Source organism: Peromyscus maniculatus, chromosome 10 (genome assembly GCF_049852395.1).
Source record: "Peromyscus maniculatus bairdii isolate BWxNUB_F1_BW_parent chromosome 10, HU_Pman_BW_mat_3.1, whole genome shotgun sequence".
NCBI classification, from domain to species: Eukaryota; Metazoa; Chordata; class Mammalia; order Rodentia; family Cricetidae; genus Peromyscus; species Peromyscus maniculatus.
In genome coordinates this window covers 67,674,173-67,697,044 of record NC_134861.1, presented here as the reverse complement: position 1 = coordinate 67,697,044, position 22,872 = coordinate 67,674,173, and the positions used below count along the sequence as shown (strand labels likewise).

The following is a 22,872-nucleotide window of genomic DNA, read 5'->3' as shown; positions in this document are numbered from 1 at the left end:
ATGTGAGCATGTGCAGAATTCAGCGCAACTTGAATTATCAAGGAGTCAGGCACAGAGGGGCTTTCGTGGCACACAGAACGAGAAGCTGGAATTGATGTTTCTTGTGGGTTAAAATAGGGGATGCTTGTGTGGGCTGTGGATGTGAGTCAGAGACACAGTGCTTGCCTCATGCCCTGTGCTACAAAAAAAAAAAAGAAAGAAAGAAAAGAAAAGAAAAAGAATAAGAAAAAGAAAAAAGAAAAAAGAAAAGAGAAAAAAGAAAAGAAAAAAGAAAGAAAAGAAAAAAGGACAAAAGAAAAGAAAAGAAAAAAAAAATGGTCATCAAGAGATGCTTTATTTTCCCAGACTGTGGCAACACAGTTGGTGGTTGAACTGGTTTTCTTGGATGGCTTTAACCAATTGCCACCTGCTGGGTGGCTTAAATAACAAAAGTGTCTTCTCCCACAGTTCTGAAGGATGAAAGTCCAGGAGTCTGCAGGGCTGTCTGGTTCTCAGGACTCTATGGGGAGAGTCCATTTTTCCCTTTGCTAGCTTCCTATTATTTCTATTCCTTTGTCATGTGCCCATGTCTCTCCAGTTTCTGCCTCTGCCATCACAGAGCATCCCCTGGCTGTCTGCATCTCTTCCTCTTCTGTGTCCTATAAAGATGCTGTCATTAGATTCAGAGTTCATCCACAAAACCTAAGATAATAGCTTCACCTCAAGATCTTTAATTATATCCACAAAAACCCTGTCTCCAAGTGAGGTGACATTCCCAGTTTTAGAAATTAAGATGTGGACCTCTTTCTTAGAGGCAGTGGTTGGGAAAACATGCTAAGGGAGCTGTGTGCCATGACCTCCGGATCCACGAAAGAGAAATAATAGTTATACTTAGGTTACAAAATTCATGTGAGGATTTAATGACACATGGGGCTTGGGACACTGCCTGGCTCTTAGAGAGAGCTCCGTAAATGTTAGCAATAACTATAAAGTGGTGATTTGTGAAGGACATGTAGAATGAATGAGGTGGAGACCACAAAAAAAAAGTGCTTTTTTCCCCCCTTTGAGGCAGGGTTTCTTTGCATAGCTCTGGCTGTCCAGGAACTCCTTCTGCAGACCAGGGTGGCTTTGAACTCACAAAGATCCACCTGCCTCTGCCTCCTGAGTGCTGGGATTGAAGGTGTGTGCCACCACTGCCTGGCTAAAAAAGCACATCTAAAATATATGCTATGTGTGAAGAATTGCAAAAATAAGTAAGTAAATAAATAAGCAAACAAGTAAGTAAATTAAATAAATAAATAAACAAATAAATAAATAAATGGAGTACTCCATTGCTTAAAACAAAATTACATAAAGTTCCAAAGGTTTTCTTGGAACTGGATTCTCATTTCATTTCTGTTCACTTTCCAAGAATTTCCATTATATCCTTTGAGATGAACTCCTCTGTGGATTCATGCATGCCTACAGAGAGACAATGAGAGGGAGTGTATTGAGAGTCTTGGAACCACTAAGTTCATTATGATGATCCTCTTTATTCTAACTCAGTCTCTGCTTGAATAAACACTTTTGAGCTGCCCACAGTTTCCAGGGCACTGTTAAGATACCTTTGTTTTCCCCTTGACCTGATTTATCCTTTGATAACTGCACTAATATGAGAGTTTTCCATTTTCTGTTATAATGAATAATAATTTACAGTTACTTTTTAAGTGTTCCTTGGAGACTCATCCTATTATTATTATTATTATTATTATTATTATTATTATATTTTGTTTTATAATTGTACTGATAGACTGTGCTTCCTGCTGTCATTTAGTGTAAGTATGGGAACTGCAACCTAATTTAATAAGCCAAATAAGTTCATCAAAGTAAATGTCCTGTAGAAAACCATTATAAGGTCAAACATATTTTTCTTGCGTTTCACTATTTTGTATCATCTATTATATGCCACACTATTCAAATAAAGGAAAAGTGTTTGTTTTCTAGCCTAAAGAAAATAGTTATTTAATAACATTTAAAATTTAATTTTCAAAGATTATGGTGGGATTTATAAACAGTATAGTTTTTAACCTGATTCTTTGGGACCACAGATGCTATTTAACTACATTGTAAGTTGAAACAATGGACTTTAATGGTCTTTATTTTACACTGTGACTTCTTTGACCAAATGTGTGTTGACATGTACTACAACACAGGCTAGTTGAAAGGCAGAGAGACATCTAGATACAGTGAAGCATATTTAAAACTATAAAATTTTAACTGATAACTATTGGAATGGCTCTAAAGTATATAGGATAGAAGGTATTGCCTCAAAATATCAAGTAGCTAGCAAGAAAATATTGGTGAGCTGAAAGAGTGTTAGATGTAGATGACCTTCTGGCATATGAAATACACCCCAAGTCTTTGCTTTTGATGGGTGACTGTCCCCTTCTCCTACCTCCTTCACACAGTTGGCCTGTAATTTCATTGGCCCCGAGAAGATGTTAATGTCAGCCTTGACTTAGCTTCTGTAAGATTCTCTGGAAACCATACTGACTTCTCATCACCTGACTCAACTTTTCTACTACATTGCAGGGAAGGTCCTTACTTGTAAATTGATGAGTTCAAGTAAGGAAGTTGATGCATTCGTTATTGATCTTTCTCCTCAGGAGTACTGATCTGTGACTAGGCTTTAGCAGAAATATCCAGGGCAAGGAAATAAAAATTCTTTATGTATGTAGATGACAAGAGATTAAAGATCCTATCTCAGCCGGGCGGTGGTGGCGCACGCCTTTAATCCCAGCACTCGGGAGGCAGAGCCAGGCAGATCTCTGTGAGTTCGAGGCCAGCCTGGGCTACCAAGTGAGCTCCAGGAAAGGCACAAAGCTACGCAGAGAAACCCTGTCTTGAAAAACCAAAAAAAAAAAAAAAAAAAAAAAAAAAAGATCCTATCTCAAATGTAGGGCCATTTCCCATAGTAGCCTAGATTCCCATAGGTTTGCGTTGGGGAGTAAATGGACTTCCTCAAATGAGAAGTGTGGTGTGTGTGTGTGTGTGTACACTCTTGCTTGCTTGAGGAGGTCAGAGGTCAACCTCAGTGTCATTCCTCAGGAGCCAGATGCCTTGTTTTCAGAGACAGTGGCTGTCATTGGCTTGGAGTTCATAGAGTAGACAGGCTGGCCAGTCAATGAGCTCCAGGCATCTCTGCTTTCACTCCCCAGTGCTAAGATTACAAACGTGTGGGCCTTATGCCCATTTTTTTTTAAAAACACAAGTTCTAAGAATTTAACTCAGGTCCCTGTGCTTATGTGGCAAGGACTTTACTGACTGAGCTCGCTTCCTTCCTTCCTTCCTTCCTTCCTTCCTTCCTTCCTTCCTTCCTTCCTTCCTTCCTTCCTTCCTTCCTTTTTTAAAGGTTTATTTATTTATTATGTATACAGTTTTCTGCCTGCATGTATGCCTGCAGGCCAGAAGAAGGCACCAGATCTCAGTATAGATGGTTGTGAGCCACCATGTGGTTGTTGGGAATTGAACTCAGGACCCCTGGAAGAACAGCCAGTGCTCTTAACCTCTGAGCCATCTCTCCAGCCCTGAGTGAGCTATTTCCATAGCCTTGACTATAACTAACTAATTTTTAAGTGTAAAAATTTCTAGTAATATAAAATTATATAAATTTAAGAAATACTAGCAACCTTTCTGAGCAACCCTTGCTGAAACTAATCCCAAAGTTACTTATAGTTCTGATTATGTCTCCTACTTTCTTATGGCTTATAGAAAGTCTACACCATCTGGTGGATAAATTCTTCATATGTAGTGGTTCCCGTTGTTGATGGAGTATGTGAATTTCTGGGTGGATATAAACTTGATTCCATGACTAGAGATGCTAGATTTCTATTGCCCCCTCCCCCTTTCCATCTCCTGGCTTGTAATTGCCTGTCCTTTGACTTCCCATGTGATCATTTTAGAAGAAACTGTACAGTGCCCTTACCCAGACTCTGTCATTTCTGGGCTTCCTGTCAGATTTAGATTTCAAGCTAAGCTCCATGCCATGGCTTCTGAAGCCCTTCTTACCTCTCTAGTGGCACAGGCCCAGCCCCACTTTCACTGACCGTCCTTTCCATTTTTCAAAAACCACAAACCTCTTTTGAGCATCCTTTGTACGCACATGCTGTTCCTCTTGCCTAGAAACTTTTCTCTCGAATTAAGCGTTTGGCCTCTGAGTCCTGACTGTAATGAAGTTTTCTCTGGACGCCTCAGGTTTTCTTTTGTCTTCTCTTGGCAGCCTGGTGATGGCCCTTGTTTTCATCATTAAGTTTTCTTTATCTACATAGCCCCAAAAGAAACCCACTAGTTTTTGTATAATATTATGATCAATCCATGAGAGTCTATTACATGGGCAACAGAATTTATTAAGATATAAATTGAGGAAATACACTCACAAATACAGAATGGAGTAGACAGCAGAAGTCGTCCTCTGAGCTGACTGGGAGCGAACCCACCTCAAAACCAGGAGCAGGAAGAAGGGGCATGTGACTCTTTTCCAACTCCTTATAAGAGGTCACGTATAATGGCAGGAAGCCCTGCCTCCTTTGGGCCATATAGCCCAAGGTCATGGGCAAAGCAAATTCCTCTACAGTGTAAGAAGCAGAAGGAAGGAGACATTTGGGAAGCGGTTGAGTTTATGAGTTTTGGTGATGGTGATGGCTTCACAGGTTAATAATTTCCAAACTCATCAAGTTGTGGGTATCAATTATGTGGAGCTTTTTATAGGCCAGTCACACTTTGACATTTCGATGAATGGATACCAGGATTTTCCTGTTTGGACCTTATTATATTACAAATTAAGCCTGAGATGCTTCCAGGAAGTGATCAAGATGTGCACCAATGATACATTGGGATGGCTTTTGAAAAACCCAACTTCTTGCTACACAGAACTACAAAGTGTGTAAAGAGCATTGAGAACTATTTGCACAGCTTGTGCTTTCACACTATTTTTGAGTTGAACTTTCCCAATGATGTTTCAGTTGAAAAGTAACACATTTGTTTTGAATATCATTTTAGGAGACTTCCTGTGTGGCACTGTTATGTCCCAGCACAGCCTGTGACTGTCGCCTGTGTACATGCAGCCCTGGCATTGTGTTAAATTCTAATTGTATAATAGGAATTAGACAATTCTTTGGCAAATTCATTAAATATATTAAATCACCATAAGCTTTTGCTATTGTTTTCTAAAAAGAGTAATTGCACATTGCTAATTTATCTTCCTAAGGACTTTAATTATATCTTAATGAACTTATTGTGTCATCTTTGGGTATATATGGAAAAATTAGAATTAAAATAATCATGTTAAAATATATATAGATCAATGTCCAAAGAAAGAAAGAAAGTGGACTCTGATCCTGTCGCCAGCTAAGTATTCTTAGCTGCTTTCTGGTTACTTACTTGGGTGTCCTTCCTAACTTGGGAGCAGCAGTCTATTCTTGTATGTCCTTGTCAGCTGATTGTATTGTTGGTCAGTCACAGCACAGCTCCATGTCAGGCAACATTGGGGAGCTACTTTGCTTTGCAAAATTATGCCTAAAATGCCAACTTAGGGAAGACTCTGTCTGATGACTCAAAATGGTCCAAAGTGTAGGTACTGCACAGTTGAATAATCCAGATTGCTTTCATTTTTTACCAAGTTGTAAAACTGGAGAACTAGGTCAACCAAAAATATTCCTGAAAATCCTTGTCAGGTTATGGCCAATGTCTAGGGCACTCATACTTCAGCCAGTTCATGGGTTTTTTTTTTTTCTCTCCAATAGTTCTTGGTATTCACTGCATGTGACTAGAACTTGGAAATAATACTTAGGATTCCATTCACCTGAAGACTCATCATTGGTATCACTTTATTATACTAAAAAATCAAAACACCTGCAAAGTAATATGGTTGTATTGTGTTCCCCAAAATATTGTGCACCCTAATAAACTTATCTGGGGTCAGAGACAGACCAGCCACAATATTAAACATGAGGATAGGCAGTGGTAGCACACGCCTTTAATCCTAGCATTCCAGAGGCAGAAATCCATATGTTCAAGGATACAGTCAAGCATGGTGACTCACGCCTTTAATCCCAGAAAGTGAGCCTTTAATCCCAGGGAGTGATGGTAGAAAGCAGAAAGGTATATAAGGCGTGAGGACCAGAAACTAGAAGCATTTGGCTGGTTAAGCAATTTGGCTGGTTAAGCTTTTAGGTTTTGAGCAGCACACTTCAGCTGAGACCCGTTCTGGATGAGGACTCAGAGGTCTCCAGTCTGAGGAAACAAGATCAGCTGAGGATCCGGCGAGGTGAAGTAGCTGTGGCTTGTTCTGTTCTCTGGTCTTCCAGCGTTCACCCCAATAACTGGCCTCAGGTTTGATTTTATTAATAAGAACTTTGAAGACTCCTGCTACAAAGTAATGTCACAGTTGCAGGTTGCTTTTGATATTTGTTAATCTCTTATCCCATGGGTCTTGGTAAATGTGCCAAATACTAAAGATAACCAGTGTCCCATCAGATAGAAGGCATGTTTTTGATATTCTTTCAGGAGTTGCTTCATGGCTTTGTGTTATTCCTGCTGACTTAAATCAACCTTTCTTTTTCTGTTGGTATTCCTTTGAGTTTTTCTGTCCTAAGAGTGAAACCCTGAAGTTGCCAAATAAACAAGACAGTCCACCTGTGGGTGTTTTATCCATCTTACTGACATTTTCCTATTACGTGGCAAGGATGTAAAGACTGACTAGCATGTGTAGACTTCGCAGTCCTCAGGGAGAGGGAGTTTGGCGTGGGAGGTGCAGGGAAGGTTTGAACCCTTGTCCAGCTCACTCAGCTGGGGAGAAGGCTCTGTGGTGATGGTTCTCCTTCCACATTTGCTGCCGACAGCTTTATTCCTAGTGGCACCTAAGTCATTCTTTGAATATTTCACTCCTTCATGCAACAGGGTACCTGGGTGTCCCCGCTTGTAGACCGCTGCAAACAAAATACCCAGGAACCATCGGCCTCATGAGCTTACATCGCATTGGTGGGAGATCAATAAGTCAGCAAATCAGTCTGTAGATGGACAGCTTAATATTGAGATCGTTTTTTATTCTGACTCAAGAAGTCCACGACAGTAACTTCCACTTGAATGGAAATTATGCTCACTTCTTCCCCCCATAGGTGGTGACTGATTTTGCTTCCATCTAAAGTGTGTCCTTTTGCAGCAGCCCCCTGAGACAAATGCAAACAGCAACCCACAAAACCTGCCATGGCTGCATTTGCTGATTCTGAGTTATAAAGACCCCTACCAGATTTTAAGCTAATAATAGTTGAACCACCAACTCACACGCCAAGTAGTTGTCGAGGCCTCATTGGGTGTTGAGGCCTGCAGCTGTGTGCTGGCGAGTCTTCATTTATTTCTTCATGCCGCTGCTGCAACTCTCCCCTAGACACTGTTTCAGCAATGACTACATTCCTGGTTTCTGTGGTACTCACCCCAGGGGGGCCAGCAGTAGGAGATCAGACTGCAGGACAGGCATGTTGACTAGTGATCACCTCATGTTCCCCTCTGCCAAGTGGCAGAGATTGAGGACATCGTTCTATGACAGGCCATGGCTCCTGTGCAGCCGCCTTCCCTGGACAGCTCTCCCTGAGTTGCAGAAATCACCCCTTTCCTTTTTAAACTTAGGTGTCAGCAGCTCCTGGCCCCAGACCATTGCGTTTAACCCTTGCTAGCGTTAGGAAACCCTGCCTTTGTCGGTGGCTCTTTCACTGAACACCAGGCAGCGCTCCAACTTTAGTGGGTCATCTGTTTCCTGCTGGAACCATGATTATCACAAATAAAGACAAGGTAAATCACAGTCCTGGTTGTTAGAGTTCCAGACCAAAGTGAGTGAGTGATACTCTGAGTTCTTCTACTATCTCTTTTCTGATGGGAGACAGTGGCAAAGACAAGCCTTCACTTGTACACTTCTTCATCTCTATGCCTAGTGCAGGCAGAGACCAAGCACGCATCCTATCTCTCATACAACACGTAAGGTTTCTTCAGTCACTTGAGGTGCTGTTGACCACTCACAGTGACACCAAACCACCTGTTGCTTTGCCCTTTCCAGCAATGGCAATGGATTCATTTTTTTTTTTTTTTTTTTTTTTTTGGTTTTTCAAGACAGGGTTTTTCTGTGTAGCTTTGCGCCTTTCCTGGAACTCACTTGGTAGCCCAGGCTGGCCTTGAACTCACAGAGATCCGCCTGCCTCTGCCTCCCAAGTGCTGGGATTAAAGGTGTGTGCCACCACTGCTCGGATTCATATTCTTGTGTCATGGTGGTTCATATGTGAAAGGGGGTCACCCAGGTGGGGCCATAGTGTTTGGTTCTGTGATCTTCTCTTTCAGTTTTAACTTTCTCATAACAGAAAAGGAGAAAATGGAGGCATATGATCTTACATGACTCTTTAGACACGAACAATGTCTTCATGGTTGGGGAAGGCTTACAGCTCTGGGAGTTGTCCAACTCTGACTTCGTGAGCATTGGTGAACAGCTCAGTCTGAAAAAAGACCAACTGGAATTGCACTAAAAATGATTAAGTCTAATCCATGAATAGCACATGGAGCTCAGTAACATGACTTCGACAAAGGGATGTGCCAAGGAAAAGTATATTCTTTACTGATGGCTAGGCTACACATTAACACACTCTCACTTGCTTAAAATAAGTCACATATGTTATGTCACTACCTGTGTAAATAGGAAACTTGGGGCCACTTAGCTGACTCCTCTGCTCCAGAGTCTCAGCATGAATTAAAGTGTTGGTTAGAGCTGAGGTCTTTTCTGAAGGTTGACTGGGGAAAGATCCATTTCTGAGTTTATGAACTGTTAGAAGAGCTTCATTTTTCTCAAGGTCTGTTGGGCAATGGGTCACACTCAAGGCCAGTTATGTAGTTTTCCTTAATATGTATGGCAACTTGCTTTGTCAAAGCGAGCAAAAGAGAATGTGGTGGGGGAGTGAATAAAATAGAAGTCACAATTATATGCAGCTCAATAATGAAATGGCATCCCATTGGTTTCTATGGGTGGAAGTAAGTCAATAAACCATACATACTCAAGAGAGGGGCTTTCAAAGGCAGGGTCAGTAGAAGGCAGAGACCATAGGTAATGTTTTAAGTTCTTCCTGATGCAAATCATCCTCCCCTACACCCACAAAAAAAAAGAGTTTTAAATCTGAAGTTCTCCTAATATATTTTAAGCATAGCTTATCAAAAATAGAATTTGACAACTGCAATATGAGATTCTGAATGGAGATATTTAACAATATTTAAATAGGACATTTGTCTCAAAGGCATTGTACTACTGTTCGTTTCTCGGTTTTTCTAAGTATAGTTATATGAAATGATTGCTTTGGGGAACCCAAGGAAAAGCACCTGCATAGGGCCTGGTGGTAGTGGTGGGCACAACCAAGAGGCTTCCCCATCGGTGAGCTGTGTGAACTACAACAGCGACCCGTGGGAGCCATAGTGGCAAGAATGTTATGGGGGTAGCCAATTGTTGTATGTTTGGATTTAAGGCCTGCTCAACAGGAGGAAACATGTGACTCAAATTGTAAATCTGGCCTAGAACCCTGGGTTAGGGAATCTCATAGGCCCCAGGGGTGGGCCTACTACTATTATTCTTTCCAGTGGACAAATTATCAAACTGCTTTCTAACTTTGTATCTCCATACCCATCACTTGGCCAGCTCTTGGACTTCATCAGCGAAGTCTCTTTGTGTATTTGATGGTGGCTAATGCAGAGGGTGGCCGGTCAACACACAGAGAAGAGAATCAGTGATTGTGGCTGGCACAGTCACAAATGGACCATCTATATTATTCCAGCTAAGGCTCAGGGACTATCCTGGAAGAAAGGGCAAAAAGATTGTAGGAGTCAGAAGTCAGAGAGGACCAGAGCAAAACAGTTTCTTCTGGACTTGATGGGATGACTGTGGCATAGACCCCCAGCAGCTATGGCTACCTGCCCAAGACCATACCAGTCAATGTTCCAGCATAGAGTGTGAAGGAGATTCTTGAGATCTCGCCTCTGAGGACCTGTGAACAGTTGATGTCTTTTGGGGATGAGTGAATTTTCCTCAAGAGTTTGGTCTGTAGTAGGTCAAGCACACCCCAGTGGATGCCTCTGAATTCAGGAGTGGATGGACAGCACAAATTGGACTCAATAGTTTATTAAAAACAAAAGGACACAAAATTAGGGGTTTGGAGGTGATGGTGGATCTGGAAGGCAGTATGGGGAGAAGTGAGGGATGAGTTTGGTCAGAATATATTGCATGATGGTGGTGGTTATGTGAAATTCTCAAAGAATTTTTATGAAGTATCTCTAAACAGTAGCTTAAATTGAAAAGAAGATGTTTTTAAAAAGAAAAACATGATCTATAACTCTTAAAAGCCAGAAGTTTACTTTGTAGTTCTAGCTTATTTAGTAAATTTACATTTATGACTATCATAAAAATTTTCTAGATAAGCATCTAGATATTTTAGATGTATCATAATAAAATTCCCTGGAAATAAATTCAGTAATGAAGTTATAGATTAAGTGAAAAGTATTTTTGGTAGACTAATTATTTAAAAACATCCTTCCTAGTGAAAATACTACAAGCTCCTTTATCACTGTGCAGTAGCATATTTCCAAATTTATCAAACGCGTCAATGAATAATTGTAGAGGTGCATCAGCACTGTCTGCCTTCACTGGAATGATGGAATGAAATGCATCAGGGACTGTTTTGCACCACGTCAAATGTACTTCACACAGCAATGAAGAACAGTCAGCCTTTCTAAAATAGTCGTTCTGATAGCTGAAGTGGACCTTCCCTTGTGCTGAGCACCGCTCTCCAGTTGCCAGCGTGCTGCTGCTTGGATATAGACACTCATATTCCAAAACAGTGTAGCCTGTCTCAACACCCTGTTCCCTGTGATGGAAAGCAAAACACATCCACACTTCACAGGCAGCTGAATTTCAGGCAAATCAGGAACAAATGGCTCCTCCTTTGCTCCCTGTTTGCAAGAGCTCATAGCTATTAATACTCTACCCCCAACTCATATATCCCAGTCCAGCAATGTAAAACTCATGGGTTTCAGTCGGTTATACCTCTTAGGAGACCTATTTGGAAACACTCCGGACAGTTTTCCTAGGCACTAACTTTAGAACAGATGACCTAATGCTATTTTAGTCTTTCTAGATCGCCACAGCACAAGCTTTGAGAAAAATGGCTGTTACTTCTTGAAGTTCAGCAATGCTGATGGGGTCATCATGACCTTAGTGCTCCTCTGAGAAACATGCTCTAAAGAGTGAATGCAAATGTACAAAGTGTTCATAATAAGAGAATTATGGGAAATGGTCCAAACTTGAGCTCTTCCAAATCCCCCACCGTTCAAATAGGGAAACTGAGTCTCAGCATGAATGAACTCTTGGCTCAAGGTCAAATAGTAACAGAGTATCTCTCCATGGGAGGGTCTGGGGTAAGGGACTTAGGAAAATGAGCATGGCAGAGGGTAAGTGTCTCCATGATGATGAGTTAGTTTCTGAGTTAAAGACTTAACTTCAGGACATGAAAAAGGCTGGGGGCCCCTGTGTGAAACTTCATCAGCACCGTTGTCCTGGGAGATGCTGAGAAAAAACACAGGATGATGAAGAGTAAGTGGCCTCAGAACTGAAGGAAGTTCCCCTATCCTCTGGGGAGACTTGTCCACTCTTAGTGCTTCCTATAAAGATCTCGTTGTGGTTTGAGTGAGAACGGCTGTAAAGATGCTCATATGCTTGGATGCTTCGTCTTCATCGGAGTCCGGCTGGTGGAACTGTTTGGGAAGGATAAAGAGGTCTATGTTGGAGGTGGTGTGTTTCTTGGGGTAGGCTTTGAGGTTTCAAAAGCCCTCGCCTTCTCCAGTTAGCTTTCTCTGTCTCCTGCTTGTGGACCCAAGATGTGAGCTCTCAGCTGTTCCTGCTGCCATGCCTTTGTTCTTCCATCATGGACACTAACCCTTGAAACTGTAAGCCCCAAATTAAATGCTTTTTTTTATTTGTTGCCTTGGTCATGTGTTTTATCACAGCAATAGAAACTCCAAGACACTAATATATTGCTGAGTGCTCATCAGGACCAATTCATGTTTTATGCTCTCAGTGTAACTTGTTCAAATGCAAAACTTCTCTTCCTGTACCTTCATTAATTTAAATAGATTATTTTAAAAGATAATTTTAGTATGACTTTTTAAAGATCAAAAAGATTTTTTTTTATTAGAATGTCATTGTTGGGGGATGTCTGGTGGTGAAGGCATGTAATACCAGTAGCTTGGTAGTTGGATGCAGGATGATCACAAGTTCAGGGTCTGTTTGGGCTACAGAATGAGTTCAAGGCCAGCATGGGCAACTTAGTGACATCTTATCTCAAAATAAGAACATAATCAAAATAAGGACATAAAATAGGAAATCTAGGGTCAGCAGCATGGACAATGCCCCGAGTATGACCCCATCACCACCACACAATGTAAACATTGAAAACTCCTCCACTTCTTAGATATAACAAGATCTTTTTCAAGGCTCTCAAAGACCATGTGAGATCCAATCTAACCCATGAAGGACAGGTCCCATCATGTTTCTGTAATCTATGGAACAATGGGGTATGTTATACAAGGTTTGTTTGATCAAAAAAGTCCAGTTATTATACGAGAATAGACATTGTTGGATGGTGGGTATATAGATCAATGCCTCAAAGCTCACAGACCTGCTTTCTCTTCTTACCTCTGCCATCATAAAGCCAGTAGTAACAAGTGTGTGGCATTTGAATCTGCTCCAGAGTCTTCTTGGGCCTGTGCTTCCCAGTAAAGGTTTATTACAATGATCAAACATTGTATGATTCTGTGATATCAAGACTTGAAATAGTTCTTTTGATGGGACTCACACAAAATTTCTATTTCTTTCCCAATGTCCTTAAAATCCTTTGAAATGCCTTTGGCACAGAGACTGGCAAAGATAAAATATACATAGTATAGCTGTAAGCCTGAGAAAGCCACTTGCCTCTGAGAGGAGACCAGTCCATGGCCTTGACATTGCTATAACATCCCCATGGCAAACCTGGGATCTAGGAGTGTTTGGTTACACCCAAGCAGGATGAGGGCAAGCTCCTGAAGCATTGTTGCTTTTACTATTAACAGATGGTGGCTCAGTCTTTTACTCTGCAGAATACAAAGCAGAAGCCTAATAAGTTTTCTTCTTTTTTTTAAGTACACAAGATTTTCTGAGTTGCAACTTGTCTATATGAGGTTTCCATGAAAGCCAGGGAGGATAAAGAATAGTTTTCTCTATTTGTCTCTAAGAGATGGCTTGGATTTCTCAAAGGGGAGATAAAAAGTAAGGGTAATATGCTTTTTGACCTGCTTTTGCTCTTTCAAATTGGGGGCCTCTTCTTTTTTTTGTTGACTAATGTATTTTAACACAAGAATCTTAAGAACAATCATTTGGGAGAAATACTTCTATAAGAGGTGACTAAATTATGTGTTGTGAAACTAGCTTATTCTCCCCAGAATCCATATAATTGGCTGGCTGAAATTGTCACAGGACTGAATATAGAAGTTTAAGTTGCTGACTGTAGGTAATAAATGTCAGTTAATAGTCCACATTAACTTGCTGCCGGCTAGCTTTAATACCATTATTATTGTCTTGAGAACTGCTCTGTAACGCTATTAACCCCGTCCCCTTTCCTTTCTGTTTAGGCGTGGCCTCCTGCCCTGTAGATCTTTCTGTGAGGCTGCAAAAGAAGGGTGTGAGTCTGTCCTGGGGATGGTGAACTCCTCCTGGCCGGATTCCCTGCGATGCTCTCAGTTTAGAGACCACACTGAGAGCAACAGCAGTGTCAGCAAGATCTGCTTCTCGCTGCAGCAGGAACACGGGAAGCAATGTAAGTGTCTGTGTTTCCTTTCAAGGTTTTCTATTCAGATATACCACCAGCTCAGCAATGTATACGTAAATAGGTGTACAGTCTAATATGCTTTTAAAAAAATGAGCAGACTCCATTAAGTCTCCATTAAGAAGCAGGATATTAACAATACCTACAAATGCCCACAATAGGCCTGTTAATCATCTCACCCTTGCCAAAAAACCTCTGCCCTGACTCCCATCACCTTAGCTAGCTTTGCTTATTACTGAACTTCATGTAAATAAAATAATTAAATAACATGTGATAGCTTCGTATCTATCTTTCTTCATTGGCTTAACATTGAGCTTGAGCAATGCATTGTGTTTACTGTGGGTTCCATTCCTTCTCACTGATGCAGTGTACCGAATACTCCATTATACAACAATATATTTCTCTAGTCTGCTAATGATGGACATTTGGGTTACCTGTAATTTCAGTGATGATGAAAAACCATGCTGTTACTATTTTTGCACATGTCTTTTGTTGAACATAGTTGTGTGCTTGTTTAGCCAAAGTAGTTCTCTAAACTAGTTGTATGGACTTATACCCCTGGCATCTGTATGCAAAAGGTCAGCTTGTTCCCATCCACTCCTGACATTGGCATTTTCAGTCTCTCTCATTTTTACATTTTTGGTGAGAGCATTAAGGCATCTCACTGAGATTTTTAAGTTGTATTTCCATGAGGAATTTGATCTTATATTAAAAAGTGTATAACTATTTCACTATCCCTTCTCTGGTACAAATGTTTGTGCATGTCCCAATGGTCTCAATTTGTAGTTCCGTATACAGCATGGGTATATCTTATTATGGTTTTGACCTGAAATGTTTCTCAAAGACTCGTTTGCTAAAGGCTTGTCTGCTGGTCTGTAGCACTGTTGAGAGTCTAGAATGTTTAAGAGGTGGAACACAGTAGAATGAAGTTGGGTATCTGGCATCTAGTTCCTGAAGTGGGTATTGGGACTCTGGCCCCTCTTTTCTATTTTTTGCTTCCCAGCCACCATGAGGTGAGCTCTCTTATCTACATGTGCCTTTGGCACTATATTTTACCTCTTTGTAGTCCCAAAGTGGTATGAGTGACTATGGACCGAAACCTCTGAAACTCTGAGGCAAAACAAATCTCACCTCCATTTAAACTGTTTATCTCAGCCATTTTGAGATGCAAAGCTGACTAATACAGATGGTATTTATTGGGTAGATATATGGCAAAGATCTCTGATTATGTTTCCCTATTTTCAAAACCTTTGTTTCTTTTTTTGTACATGGAACAGAAGCAGAGAGATTTCTCTCTTATTTTATTATATTTTATTAATTATTTGAAATTTTCATATGATATACTTAGATCATATTCACTCCTCCTCTTCCAACTCCTCTCAGATCCACTTGTTTTCCTGTCCACCCAACTCTGTCTTCATTTAAAAAATAATCTATTGAGTCTGATTCTATTCAGTCTATTCAGTCTATTCTGCTCTATGTATACTCTTGGGTGTGTGGTCATCCATTTGAATGTGGTCAACTTACAAGGTGCTAGATCCTTAAAGAAAATGCACTCTACCTCTCCCAGTAGCTCTCAGTGGCCAATAGCTCCTCAGCTAGTGGTGGGATTTATACCTACCTCCCTACTTCATGCCGAGATTTGGACTGGCTTAAGCTTGCATGGGTCTTGTGTGTGTGTCTCACAACCACTGTGAGTCCATATTTGCAATTTCCCTGCTATGTCCAGAAAAAAAAATGGTTTCCTTGCAGTCACTTACTGCCTTTGGCTCTCACTGTCTTTCTACCCTTTCTTCCATAATGATCACTGAGCTTTGGAGGGAGGTACAACATGAATGTTTCATTTAAGACTGAGTACTTAGCACTCTCCTTTTGTCCATGCCTTGACCAGTTGTGTAGGAAATGACCAGTTTCCCAGCTCCCAGCTTCTGGATTGAGCCAGCTGAGCTCTGGTATATCTTAAATGATGAGTCAGCTCCATTCTGTGGTCAGAATTTCTGACACAAAACCACGATGTATGCAGTATTACTAGCAAAGGATTGCTTTGGGAGACTCTGTGTTAATATCCATCTACTGCAAAAAGAAGCTTCTCTGATGAGGGTTGAGAGATGCACTAGTCTATGGGTATAACAATAAGTTATCAGGAATAATTTTAGCAAGATGTCCAGTTAGAGAATAATAGTAGCAGGTTCTTTTCTAGGGCCTATGACACGTTTGCCGTAGGTTATTTGTCTCTACCATAGTGCAGGTATGAGTTTCATATTGTGGAGCAGGCTTTAACTCCAATCAAAAAGTTGTTGGTTACTCCCAAGACATTTGTGCCACTGTTGCATGTATTTCATTGAGTGTGTCTTTCGGTGGGCATGTCTTTCCAGGACAGTCATTGTTGTGGCTTCCAGGGCTCACAGCTGGGTAAGACTGGTTATTTTTCACCTCTGGTAGCACACATAGCATCTTCCATCACTGTGAAAGCTAGCCATTAGGGATGACATTTCCAGGTGAGTACCAGATTGTTTATTTCCATGTTCTGTGACTCAAGTATGTGGTTCAGCAATAAGGTCTTACTGTTTATGGAAGGATCCAGTGGATACTCTTAGTCAGATTTGGGAACTTTTATTTGCAGTTTTATTTTGGGAAAGGGAGGCTTTATTTGGCTTATGTTTTCAAATCACAGTCCATCACTGAGGGATGTTACAGCAAGAACTCAAGTAGGAACTTCAACCAGGAACTGAAGTAAAGGCTATGGAGGCATGCTGTTTACTGGTTTACTCTACCTCAGTAAATTGTAGCACAAATCTTATTAAAAGGTCTTATTAATAAAAACAAACCCAGAGCCAGATATTGGGGTGAACACTGAAAGATCAGAGAAGCAGAACAAGCCACAGCCAACCTCACTTCAACAATCCTCAGCTGATCTTGTTTCCTCAGACTGAAAAGCCTCTGAGTCCTCATCCAAATGGATCTCAGCTGAACTGCTGCTAAAAGCCTAAAAGCTTAAAAAAAGCATCTAGTTCCTGGTCCTCATGCCTTATATACTTTTCTGCTTCCTGCCATCACTTCTTGGGATTAAAGGTATGTGTCTTTTCCAAGCAAAATATGAGATCTCAAGTGCTGGGATTAAAGGTGTGTGTCACCATGCCTGGCTGTTTTCAGTGTGGCCTTGAACTCAGAGGTCTGGATGGATCTTTGCCTCTGGAATGCTAGGATTAAAGGTGTGTGCTACCGCTGGGCGGTGGTGGCGCACGCCTTTAATCCCAGCACTCGGGAGGCAGAGCCAGGTGGATCTCTGTGAGTTCGAGGCCAGCCTGGGCTACCAAGTGAGTCCCAGGAAAGGTGCAAAGCTACACAGAGAAATCCTGTCTCAAAAAAAAAAAAAAAAAAAAAAAAAAAGGGTGTGTGCTACCACTGCCTAACCTCTATGTTTAATTTAGTGGCTATTCTGTTCTCTGACCCCCAGGTAAGTCTATTGGGGAGTACAATATATCAACCACAGTAAATTTTACTTGCTCGACTACCTTTCTTCTATAGCCCAAATTCACCACCTAGGAATGGCACTGCCCACAGTGGGCTGGGCCCTCTTATAACAACTTGAAATTAAGAAAATATATCACAGACATGGCTGCATACCAATCTGATCTGGACAATTCCTTAGTTGATATTTCTTCCCAGATGGCTCTAGGTTGGTGTGTCATTGTTTTTAATTTAAAAAGTTTTAAAATCAAAATACAATTAAATTATTTCTTCCCCCTTTTTTTCTTCTCTTCAACCCCTCCCATGTATACCCATTGCTCTCTCTAGGTCATGGTCTCTGGAATCTTTTACTTTAACTGTTGATATATATATATATATATATATATATATATATATATATATATATGTGTGTGTGTGTGTGTGTGTGTGTGTGTGTGTGTTGTTCCTAAATATATAAAAACAACATACTTGTTCTATATAACGTTTTTGATCATAAATGATTTTGTATTTTACCAAGTGCTTTCTTTATGTCTGTTAACATCTGTTGTTTCCTTTGTATTAGGCTATATGGTGATAACTCCATTTTTGTTTAGACATTAATGATAGTCTCTTTCTTGGTAAGGCTTACTAGAGACTTACTGGTTACATCTGCCTTTTCAATGAATCTTTTCTGGCTTATTGCATTTTTTTTCTATTGTACGATTGATTTATATTTCTTTAATTTATATTTATAATTGTGTTATTTCCTTCTTTCTTATTTTTTGGCTTTAATTGCCAAGAGCTCAAAGTTGGGAGGATTTTCCAAATGCCTGTCTCTTATTATTTAGCATTCTCTGTCACCATTCTGCTTCCTCAGCAAGTGACTCCCTGGTCATAAAAGACCTGTTTTGCCAGTGTACATGTCTTTCTCTGGAGCAGGCCATTCTTAATTCCTGTGTTTGCTCCTTAGCTTCATAGGGTCACTTGCTACACAGTATAAAGTTTTCTTTCTAACCACCAGTGGGGCTGCTTAGCTTTGCCTTCGTTTTCTTTCTATTGTTGTGATAAACATCATGACCAAAAACAACTTCCCGAGGAAATGGTTTATCTCTGCTTGCAGTCTGTAGTTCATCTCAAGGGAAGTCAGGGAAGGAATCTGGAAACAAGTTGAAGCAGAGACAGTGAAGGAATGCTACTTACTGGATTGCTTCCCATGGCTTACTCAGTCTGCTTTCTTATACAACTCAGGACTGCCAGCCTAGGGGTGATACTACCCATGGTGAGCTTGGCTTTCCCATATCAACCATTAATTAAGAAATTTTTCACAGTCTTGCCTATAGGCCAATTTAATTTTCTAAATTGGGGTTTCTGTTTCTGGGTAACTCTAGCTTTGGCAAAAGTGGACAATAAAACCAACCAGAACAGTTTTCACATAAGAATTGCCTTTAACTTTAAATTATCCTTTTCCAAGGTATTGATACTCAGCAAAATCTATTCAGGGTTGTAGAGACAGCTCAGTGGTTAAGCTCTTGCCATTCAAGAATGAAGATTCTGGACCAGCTTTTGGATCTTCAGACCCAGAACCCAAGTAAATGCCCAGTGGGAGCGGAGACTGCTCCTTTCTGTTTAAGTCTAAGAAGGCAGAGACAAGGCGTCCCTGGAGCACACTGGCTAAGGAGAGCTGCTATGTAGTCAGGCTCTGAATTTGGGTGAGAGATGCTGCTTCCTTTTACAAGGTGGAAGAATAATGATGATGATTCCTAATGTCAACCTCAGGCATCCACAGGCATGAGCACTCACAAGCACATACAGTCACTGTGATGATTTGAATAGGAATGGTCCTGTATATTTGAATGCTTTGTCATTAGGGAGTAGCATTAGTTGTCAGGGCTTAGGAGATGTGGCCTTTTTGGAGTAGGTGTGGCCTTGTTGGAGGAAGTACATCACTGGGGGTGGGCTTCAGGGTTTCAGAATCCCAAGCCAAGCCTAGTGACACTCTCTCTTCCTGCTGCCTGTGGATCTGGATATAGAACTCTCAGCTCCTTCTCCAGCACCATGTCTGCCTGTGTGTTACAATGCTTTCTGACATGCTGATAATAGACTAAACCTCTGAATCTGTAAGCAAGGCCCAAATAAATGCTTTCCTTTATAAGAGTTACTGTGGTCATGGTGTTTCTTCACAGCACTAGGACATTGACAAGAATACATACCCTCACTTGTGCCCACATCCAAACACACACACACACACACACACACACACACACACACACACACACACCACAAAACAAAACCCCTATTTGGTCTATTTGTCTTAGAGTAATTATTTTTTCTGTACTTCTAGAACATTTTGTGAGTTACTCTATTCCAGTTGTTTTCAACCTTACTAATGCTGTGACTCTTTAATATAGTTAAATATTACTGATAAATAAACACAATACTCCTTGTATTATGGTGACCCCCAACCACAAAATTATTTTGTTGCTACTTCATGACTGTAATTTTGCTGCTGTTATGAATTATAAATATCTGATCTGCAGGATATCTGATATGTGATTCCCAAAGGGGTCATGACTGAGTCTATTCTCTTTAGTTCATTTCTTTGTATAATTTAGATTACCTTAATTCACTTCTGATGAGGGTTTTAGCAATTGGATTATTCCATGATGCTAGGGTATCTGTCTCTACCTTCACTGATGGCATTTTTTTTAAAAAAATAATTTATTTTACATCCTGACTGCCTTCTCCCCTTCCTCCCTCCTCCTTTCCCCACCCCCTACAATTCACCCCTCCTCCATATTCACTCAGAAAAGGGCAGGCCTATCATCAGCAAAGCATGGCTGCCATAAGACCAAGCACATTTTTATGTTGATTCTCCCCTGAGTTTTCCAGACCAATATCACTGTCTGATCACTCCATTTCTTGGACTATTCCCGAGACTAACAATTACAAGTTGAGTTCTCTAGAAATAATCGCTAAGAGGAAGTCTGAGATACACTTACATATTAGGATTCAGTCTGTTTGTTGTAGAGGAAAGAAATCAGCTTTTGGTGGAAGGAAAGATTTGGAATATGATCCAGGCCCATCATAGCCTTAGCCATATTCGAAGGTACTCTGGAAGGTAATTGGTCTCAGTAAGAAACGGCCCACGCTTAGCCCAAATAGTCAAATCTTTCAACCTTTACCTCAGTCAGCTATTGATGGTGTCCTTTCTGGGAAGAGCTTACCCTTGAGTAGGGCAGCTTTCTACACCATTCTGTGGATGAGCCAATGGTCTGAAGGTCTTGAAAGCTAAGGGCTGTCAGCTGTTGGGTAGAGTTGCAAGTTCTTTATTGAAGTAGAGGAACATAGAGTGGGTCCAGGTCACTTAATTTAATGGAAAATTGAGATGACTTTGTTCCATTTTTTTATAAGACTCCATCTAACTCTGATTTATGTCTGTTCTGAGGTGCATTCCTCCAGAGGATGGAGAGTCAGAGAGTCACTGTGTTCCTCAGACCCTGGGAGAGGTCCGGTTTCAGTTACTTTTATTCTCAGAACAACATAGTTACTGAAATTTCTACTTACTTTCAGAAGATTTCTGATTGGCTCTTTAGTCTCTTGCTTTTGTGGTAAGTGCCATGAGGACCCTCCCTCCCAGGCAACAGGCCCCCTTCTGTGTGTCCCTCCTTGCTACCCAGCCACTGGTTACCAGCCACTTCACTCCTACAGGGCTGGAAAACACTGATGGCTCCTGGAACTCTTTGCAGTGGCCCAGTGTCCAGATTCTCAGTTGTAGTGGCGTGGCATGAACTGGCATGTTCATGAGGGGAAAGCATGCATAGAACGTAGAGTTTTTTCTTTTGTTTATTTTTTTAGATTGTGTTTTAATTGCATTTCTCCCTTCTCTTTCTACTCTTCGAATCCTCCCACATACCCCTCCACACTCTCCTTCAAGTTCCCAGTCTCTTGTCAGAATGTGGATCTTTGTTCTATAGTTACTTTTCTCTGGGATCTTAGTGGCTCATGACCTAAATATCTCCTTAGCTCTCAGTTGCTTTTAAACAGAATTTTCTTTTGTTTTATCTGCCTTTTCTACTTGTTCTTGATGGATACCCTGACTGCTCACAATTTATTACACTGCATCCAGAAGGAGAAATCTATTTTATTTCTTTTGAACACATTGTTTTAGTGTGCTATTAATTCCTGACCTCCACTCCCTCACTCCTACAAAGATGTTGCAATATGCCATCAGAAGGATGAGGGAGTAGATCTGGAAGGGTCACTCAAGTCTTCCTTGCTTCAGCTATGTTGTTTCTGGTTGGATGAAAACAGTGTTTTTAGTGGTCATTTTGAAAATATTACAATTGACATAGGATTTAAGAATCCATAAAAAGTCTGACAGTCAGAATCCACACTATTGGTCAAAAGTAGTTTTTGAAAGTCAAACACGCACACACATCCGTATCCACAATTCAGTAAGTCACCCTGAGATGTCACTGGGAATATCAGTTCTCCACCATCAGGAAATGTTGCAGCACTTCTAATCTTGGAAAAGATTGATGGTTTTTGGGCATGATGGTGTAACAATTATAATTGGAACCGTGTGTTCAATAGAGTAGTAATTTCTTAAGTACAACAATCAGAGTCAGAGTCCTTTTAGGTTATACTTATTTTTAATGTAACTTTTTTTCTCTGAAAATGTTTTTTTTTTTCCTGAACTGTCATCTGTTTGATAAAATATCTTTCTAGAAATTTTAATATTTTTTCTGCCTCATACTGGTGGGCCAATAGGCTCATCCCCAATATATTTAAAATTCTTACGCTCTAGAGAAAACCACTGATACATATGACTTTCATGTATGTATAAGAATATAATTTCTAGTATGCCTATATGCCAACTGAAAAGGGTTCATGTGCTAGTAATATATTGTATATCAAGTAGAAAAGCATTTATTATATCATAGAATCATATAGGGGCTTGTTCTCTAAGGACACTTTACAGGCTACCCAGTGCAGTCTCTTTTTCGTGTTTTTTATTCATTGAGCAAACTGAGTGCCTGTTCTATCCTCACTATCATCCCAGGGACTCTGAAAACGTGCAGTTGATAATGGTAAGCATGATATTAATCTATATGCATGCAATGCAGTGCTTCTTAACCCTAGGTGATTTTTCTGCAGCTCCCATTTTTCCCATGGGAATGTTTGTTAATACATGCTGACATTTTTAGTTGTTACACCTGAGTAGACAAGAGGATGTATGACTAATTGAGTCCATTGTTGAGACCAGCCACCCTAAGTGCAGCCTCCCATTTTAAAATGTGGTGTGATCCAAAATGCCAGTGATGCCAAATTAATTGAGAAACTCTGACAGAGGTTTATGTTTGAACGGTTTCTTTCTCAAATTCCATCATCATCCTCATCGTCATCATCATCACAACCACCACCTCCAAAGTATGCTTCATGACCTTTAAGGGGAACTAACCATAGTCTATGACAAATACAAGTAAAAAGAAACAGAAGAATGTCAGTGACTTGTGTCAACAGGCTGATA

General features: G+C 40.6%; 1 protein-coding gene across 2 annotated transcripts in view; it reads left to right on the top strand.

Moving 5' to 3' along the window:
* Positions 1–22,872, top strand: part of Corin (corin, serine peptidase) — a 218,938-nt gene that overhangs the window by 75,260 nt on the left and 120,806 nt on the right. For both annotated transcript variants that reach the window (XM_042257503.2, XM_006979681.4), the window contains exon 5: positions 13,699–13,883. In XM_042257503.2, the coding sequence (XP_042113437.1) occupies positions 13,699–13,883 (185 nt within the window). The remainder of the gene's footprint in view (positions 1–13,698; positions 13,884–22,872) is intronic.